The sequence below is a fragment of the Harpegnathos saltator genome, unplaced genomic scaffold (genome assembly GCF_003227715.2).
Source record: "Harpegnathos saltator strain DR-91 unplaced genomic scaffold, Hsal_v8.6 scaffold275, whole genome shotgun sequence".
NCBI classification, from domain to species: domain Eukaryota; kingdom Metazoa; phylum Arthropoda; class Insecta; order Hymenoptera; family Formicidae; genus Harpegnathos; species Harpegnathos saltator.
Genome location: NW_020230067.1, coordinates 755,399 through 762,942, shown reverse-complemented (window position 1 = coordinate 762,942; position 7,544 = coordinate 755,399). Strand labels below are relative to the sequence as shown.

The window sequence follows — 7,544 nt, the reverse complement described above, 5'->3', positions numbered from 1 at the left end:
AAGCCAGTCTCTTAGTCTTCATATTTCACGAATATTTTTGTTACGGTAATTTATTTAATAATTTAATCAAGCGTATACATTTATGGTAAATGCTATTTTCAATAATAATATCGTATGACATAAAATACTAACCTATATAATTGCAAACGTGTCTACCGTCACGAATTAAAAGCTCGCGAAAGAAGCGTTTTTAAATTCATATTCATGTACGTCACATCCTTGGTATGACATTCTTGAAAATGTCTGTCTTGACGAATAGTAAAGAAATACATTAAAAAACGTTAAAGGTGTGATATTGAAAAACATTTGCTAACTCTTTGCCTATGTGACTTTGCAATAGTGCGTAGCTGATCAGTCGGCCAGTCCAATTCATATCTTTATTCATAACGTGAAATGGAAAAAGCCTGAATGTATCAAAGTACAATAATTAATTCTGTCTACTTTGTGTCACTCACAAGGAAACCGTTGGAACTGTCCCTCACCGATTTTGATGGACTTTGGATATGTTGTAGAGTAACAGAAAATATTAGATACATATTATTTTTATTGGCGTATCTTAAGGTTTAGGGGATAAAACAATCCCTCGAAAAAACTAACATTTTCATTTTATGTGAATATCTTCTAAGGTGCAAGATATATAAAAAAATTTTTCCTACAAGTTTTACAGTACTTTATACTGTTTGCAACGATATATTTAGATTTTCCAAAAGTGTCAACCCCCTATCCCTTTAATTTTGCCAATTTAAAAATTTCATGAGAACAAAAATTAAAGATCATTTGATGCCAAATCCATCCATATATAATAATACAATATGGTCATGATTAATTTTTAGAAAAACGAGATGATATCGTGCTATAAGCGCCGTGCTATAGATAGGTGTTGGTAAATAAATACTAGGTAAATAAAAGAATTTTCCAGACAAAAGTTGTTAAAATTAAATCGTAAAAAAAGAAGATATAAAAAAATTGGGTTTTCTGTTTTCAAACATTAAATTGACCTTCATCTGAGCTTAAATACACGTTCCAAGGTCAAACCGAGGACACCATCGTACATCTCCCTTTAAACTTATATAACTATTTAACTTTTATTTAAAACATTTCTTTCTTCAACGCTTCGTTTTTGAGATATTTCGCATTATCAATTTAAATGGTCCATCCCGTATATCATCACTATCATTCATCTATCTAACATCTTGATTTCGTGTAATAAGTTGCATATTGTGTCATTAAAATTAATACTGTTGCATATTGTAATATGAGAAAATATGCATAAGAGACAATTATTAAGTACAGCGCAACTGAAAAGAAATAACACAACACCTATCTACAGCGCGGTGCCTTTAATACGATATCATCTCGTTTTCCTAAAAATTAATCATTACCATATTGTATTATTATATATGGATGGATTCGGCATCAAATGCTTTAATTTAATTTTTGTCTTCATAAAATTTTTTAATTTTGCAAAATTGAAGGAATAACGGTGGGAATTGACACTTTTGGAAAATCTAAATATACCGTTGCAAACAGTATAAAGTACAGTAAAACTTTAGTAGGAGAAATTTTTTCATATACCTCGTACCTTAGAAAATATTCACATAAAATGAAAATGTTAGTTTTTTCGAGGGGTTGTTTCATCCCCTAATCTTGAGATCCGCCGATAAAAAAATATGTTTTTAATATTTTTTGTTGCTCTACAACATATCCAAAGCCCATCAAAATTGGTGAGGGACAGTTCTGACGATTTTCTTGTCAGTGTATAAAGTTCAATTGACACGACATTTCTACGTGATATAACAGACACGGTGTAAAAGAAAAATAGCCAATTCTTTATTCAAATTACATTTTTCTTTTTCTTTTAAAATGTAGAAACGACAAATTGCGAAGTTAAACATTGTCTTTTTAACAGGGTTAGGAAGTAACTCGTTACTTGTAACGAAGTTACAGTTACAGTTATTTTTTTTCAGTAACTATACTTAACTTTGTCCCGTTTTTTCCATTTATAACTGTAATTTAACTTAGTTACATTTGTTTGATAACTAGTAACTTGACAGTTACCTTAATTGTTACTTTATATATTTCAAACTTTCAAAGTTTCTGACAGACCAGTACGATAACGCGACATGCGATGCTTGATATCCAATAAGCACCCAGTTATGGCTGCATTTGGAAAACACGCTATTGCGTCCTTTGTCTTCATCTGTCTTTATCGTTCATTAGATGTGAGACAAGGATAAAATAATGCAATGGCGCTGATAGTCTCCTCTCCGAACGCAATTTGTATTTCTTTTAAAAAAATTGTACGCCTATGTGAACATTTCCGTCGCGCGTCGCCAGTCCTTATTTGTTAATATAGTCTGTGTTCAGCATGAGGTGCACTGCATAGTTTTAGTTATATAAAAAGTTCAGTTATATAAAAAAGGCAATGAATAAAACATCTCAATCTTTGAAGAAGGATTATAAAATTCCATGGCCAACATATGCAGAAATATTCGAGTTATACTAAAAATTTGGAAACAAGAACAACTGGGCATTTCTCTGCAAAATTTGCGTTGGCAAAAAATTATTCATGCAAGTAGAATTTCAACTGCAAATTTAAGGAAACATATAAGTGTAAGTCTTTATTTATAAAATATCAATATATTTTTTAGTGAAAAAATCTAATTTTTGATGTTAAGATTATTTCTAATATTTATTTATTATCTTCATCAAATTCATTCACTTTCTTATAATTGTTATTAATAGTCTTAAAGAATAAATAAGAATTGCTTATTTAAATTAATGAATCTAATTTGTAAAAATTATATACAATACGAGGAATATAATAATCATCAAACTATTTTTATATAGAACTACTTTTATATAAAATATTTTTATATAAAATTGAAGGAATTTACACAATTACGGAATTTAAAATAATAGCACAATTATTGCAAAAAAGTAACTATAAAGTAACAACTCGTTACTTTCTAAATAACTATAACTGTAACAAGTTATTTTTGTAAGTCAGTAACTTGTAACTGTAACTAGTTATTTTTTCAGTGAAAAAAACTGTAACTATAACTATAACTAGATACTTTTACAAAGTAACTTTCCCAACACTGTTTTTCGTTCAAACCGAATAATAATAAATTATAAAGTTAATATTTGTTATAATATTATAAGCGTCTAAATATTTATATATCGTACGATCAGAAGTAGTCGATCGTTATATCTCCCTTTAATGAGATTCTTGTGAGCAAAGCAAGACGAGATCAATAGGTAATTCATTTTTGTAATTCAGACAAGATTTCGTCGAAATGTTTTTTGTTCGACAGTTTATTACATACAGTGTGCCAGTATAGAAATATCATACAAATTCGGAAATGTTCGAACGAGTTACGAAACATTAGATCTACATGATTTTTGTGTTATTCTTCTCTCTACCTCTTCTTCTTTTTTTTCCTTTTAACCATGTACATACAAGAGAGCGATGTACAACGGTTCTATACAGACATCCAGAAAGGCTAGCCACACATTGTGCATACTATATGGTGGCGGTCTATCGCTGCTTCCACTAAACGAATAGCTAATTAATAACTAGCCGAAGAGAGAGCATTATGTACAGTAACGAATGCGTTTCCCATCTCGCTAAGCTTTTTGCACGCTTTGGTATCGAAAGTATCTCGCGACGTAGCTCCTTCGTTCGCGCGCATTTCTAAAAAGGATGTCATGGTAACGACGACGACCTTAGGGTGTCAGGCGGAAAGAGGTTTGCAAGAAACAATTGCAATCTCGATAATGCGAATTCGCAACGCGTCCGAGATAATACAGAAATAACATTAAAGTTATGTTGTTAAAAAATTGCAAATCGCTCGTGCAAGGTGGACTTGCACGCCTTGTGCGCGTTTTTTGTGGAACCTGTCTAAAACGTTTAACTAAACATTTGGACTGACAGTGTAAAGTGTGATATGAAATGTATTCATTCAAATATTTTATTCGGAACTTATGTACACCTCTCTGTGTGATTTTTTCTATTCTCAATACGCCGAAGTCCCCGCGTTATAACGTAACCACCACGCGCCAAACGTAAAACAGAAAAAATTGATTATGCGTTATCTTTCTCTATTTTTTACTAACGGATCCTTTCTTTTTTTTTAATGCTCAACTGCGCTCATAAAATTTAATACCAACAAGTAGACATAGGAAGAAATAGAAATAAATTAAACATCAGTGAAAGATATGTGCGATATGTGTATAATCTCTGATTTCGGCATTCATTGAAGTTCATAGAGCAAATCCCAATTAAGTTTTTCCACGAACTGCCTTTCGCCGAGAGACATCGATTTTGTTCGATACAAAGATTTATTTTTCTTATGTTGAAAATAAGTAGAGAGATATCACTTCTTTCCTGACAAGAAGCGCACAAACGCCTGTTCAATTTGAACAAATCAAGACACGCTTGTCACACAGGACCGTTTTATTTAGACATACGAAATTGGGGGAGAAAGAGAAAAGATGGAGTAAGGGAGAGTGGAAAGGAAAGAGAGAGATAGAATATCAATGACGATAACGGCAACTTCCTCGTTTCGAAGAAGATGGACTAAACAATGTAGCACGTGGCATTAGCAATTTTTTTGCAAGCGTATTTCAGCCTTCGTGAAACTCAACGTAATTGGGGAATAATGCGCAATCATTAATGTAAATTTAATATATATTCCACTATTCATGTTTTCTACGCTACTTGCGTCTGGGTACACCATGTAATTAATATTGCTCAAATTTACAGCAATTAGCGATTTATGTACAGTGTATTTCCTGTGTCTGAATATGTCGAGTCGTCTCTTGTTTGTCTTTTTTATTTACAGGCAGTTAACGACGCATGCTTGCAAGCTATTCGCAAGTTCTCTCAGCGAAACTGCTATTATAACTTTAGGGGTAACGGAGCGAATTTTTCTCGTATCGTTATAACGCAACGTGAACAATAAATATGTAGAAACTCTACGTACTAAAGAAATATAACGATGGGAATCGAAATAACGTAACGCTCGCTCTAAAGTCGATATTAGACGACACACGAGAGATTGAGATTGCGTCAAGAACGGAATGCTGATTCACTCGATTTCAACAATGCAGATCGAAATTTGAAAATTACAAACCAAAATTTAAAATTTGGTTTCTTTTTCAGTCTTTGACCATGTAACTTTATTAGTGCTCGACCATATCAGATTTTTAAACGTGTTTTCAATTTTCGGGACAAATTCTAAACGTTCAACTTTGAACGTCTAATTTGTGACCGACTTGAGGAGCATCACCAGTGATTTCAAATACGATCGGTAACACAGAATATAAAAGCAAGTTCTACGTGTTTAAATTTTTATTAGGTGCTCGCAGAAGTTCGTCGGAGTTTTAGCTATATTTTAACTTTTTTTATAGTAACAAAACCGTAAATGTTATATTCAATCAAAATATCTATCATCGGTATCCAGCACGTTTTACCATCTTTCAGGTAATCGTTTGATTTCGTATCTACATAATAAGATTGCGTATTTTGTGTCGATAAAATCATCAATCGTCCGACGCACTTAACGAGTCCCCGTAAGAGCTTCCAAATGCTCCCAACGAAATAATCTCATGCCTAGGAATATTTGTCTTGAGCCATTTTAATATTTCAAAGAAATCCAGGAAGGAAATACGTTACTCGTACATGACAATTCGTGCGGAGAGGGCAATGTTATTTCCCGTCCGTTTTATCAATGTAATCATCGCGTGATCATCGTTGCGGTTTTCCAGTAGTCTCACGAATCCCAACGTGTCCCGTTTATAATCAGAGCTCCATCGTTGGTGATAGCTGCGGCGGCACGGGAGACCCATTTGATTATCGCCACATCGCAAAATCGCAGACGAGACCCGCAGGTCGCACGACGGAGAGGTCTTTCCCGGCGCGGCGAGCTTCCGGTTTCAGTTCCTCTTTTACTGCATCCGCCGTTGCAAGCATCTCACCGTCGCGACAAGCACTACGACGAGAATCGCGACAAACGCGAAAGGCGGCGAAGGTGTTACTCTGCATTTTTCGAGACGCGCGCAGATCGCACGACACTATGGACTACCCGTGTCGTGGTGGAACGAATCACTGTCACTCTCCACGTAGGTCACGTAGCTGTCGGTGCTGTCGGGATGCTGGCCCATGTCCGGTCCGCCGCTACCCGGGTGATGAGGTCCCGGAGGCGGTAACGGTCCACCCCCACCATCGTTCATCGGTCCACCGAGCATCCCCGGAGGTGGCAATTGCGGCGGCGGGCCGCCGTGCAGGTCGTATCCATGCATCTGCAATGTTTCAACGATAATGACAGTTGCCTAACATAGTTAATGCCTCCGCCGATTGAACCGCTTCCATCTCCCCGATGAGACGGCAAAAGCACATTTGTGCTTCTTTGCCATTAATAATCGGTACATGATGGAAGAGCCACGATGAGAGAGAGAGAGAGAGAGAAGGAGAGAGAGAGAAGGAGAGAGAGAGAGAGAGAGAGAGAGAAAAAAGGAGACGCTTGGTGTGTGATAACAACGCATTACCTGCGACACCAAATTATGGAAAGATGGCGCGTTGGTGTCCAATCGATCCAAGTCCGTGTGAAGCGCAAAGTCCGACAGCGCTTTCCACGGCGGTTGATACGCGTGAACTTCCAAAGCCGTCACCCCGATAGAACTGTCGTGTCTCACGGGGCTGCTGGCAATCATGGGAATCCCATGCATACCTCCGAAGCCCAACTTACGCCCGTCCTGCAATGAAAAGCGCTTCGATCCGTTAGATCGTTCAGCGAAAGGTCAGATGTCTTGTCGTACTTGCGTTTAGCCTACTTGCAATTAGTAATACAATCAATTTGCCGAGCTGGCGTTTAGTATTCATCTGCGAGAGACAAGCAATACGCTTCGTTCTAATGAACATATCGGTACACGCTGTTCTCAATCGCGTCTTTTAGCCAGTCGATAGCCGTGGATCCTCACCTTCTCTTGCATCTGCTGCTTCAGGGCGATAGTCTTCTTCTTGTCTTTGCATCTCTTATTCTGGAACCATACCCTGATCACCCGCGGGCTCAGGCCGGTCATTTCGACGAGCTGCTCCTTCATAAGTGCGTCCGGTCGCGGATTCGCGGCGTAGCAGGTCCTGAGGGTGTGTAGCTGCTTCTCGTTCAGGACTGTGCGCACTCGCGTTGGTTTTCCGTCGGACCCGCCGCCGCTTTTGTGGCTACCCGAGCCGCGAACACCGCCGACGCCGGCCTTGTGCGATCCACTCTCGGATCCTGAATCTGCAAGCGCACAACATAAGCGGTCGATTTTTATGGCTACTTCCGGACTGGATAAATTATTTTAAATGCGTCCTTTAAGTGTAAAATATAAACTACGCGGGCAAAGATTCGATACGCAAAATAATTATGCAATTCGAATAACAAACCATTCTATAACGTCTTGGCTCTTTTGTCGAAATGTATCTCTTTTCGCGGTATTTTGTAGTTCCAAATACGAAAAAGATAGCATAAAAGTCTTGAAATACCGATGAGATCTGA

At 37.0% G+C, this 7,544-nt stretch overlaps 1 protein-coding gene across 7 annotated transcripts in view; it reads right to left on the bottom strand.

Moving 5' to 3' along the window:
• Nucleotides 1-3,300: 3,300 nt before the first annotated feature.
• Nucleotides 3,301-7,544, bottom strand: part of tup (LIM1_Isl and LIM2_Isl domain-containing protein tup) — a 32,320-nt gene continuing 28,076 nt past the window's right edge. For 5 of the 7 annotated variants that reach the window (XM_025299410.1, XM_025299411.1, XM_025299413.1 and 2 more), the window contains 3 exons: nt 6,985-7,286; nt 6,553-6,774; nt 6,079-6,306 (listed from right to left, as the gene is read on the bottom strand). In XM_025299410.1, the coding sequence (XP_025155195.1) occupies nt 6,079-6,306; nt 6,553-6,774; nt 6,985-7,286 (752 nt within the window). Of the gene's footprint in view, nt 6,307-6,552; nt 6,775-6,984; nt 7,287-7,544 lie in introns of all 7 variants that reach the window. The other 2 variants (XM_011137784.3, XM_011137783.3) reach the window with 2 other exon arrangements.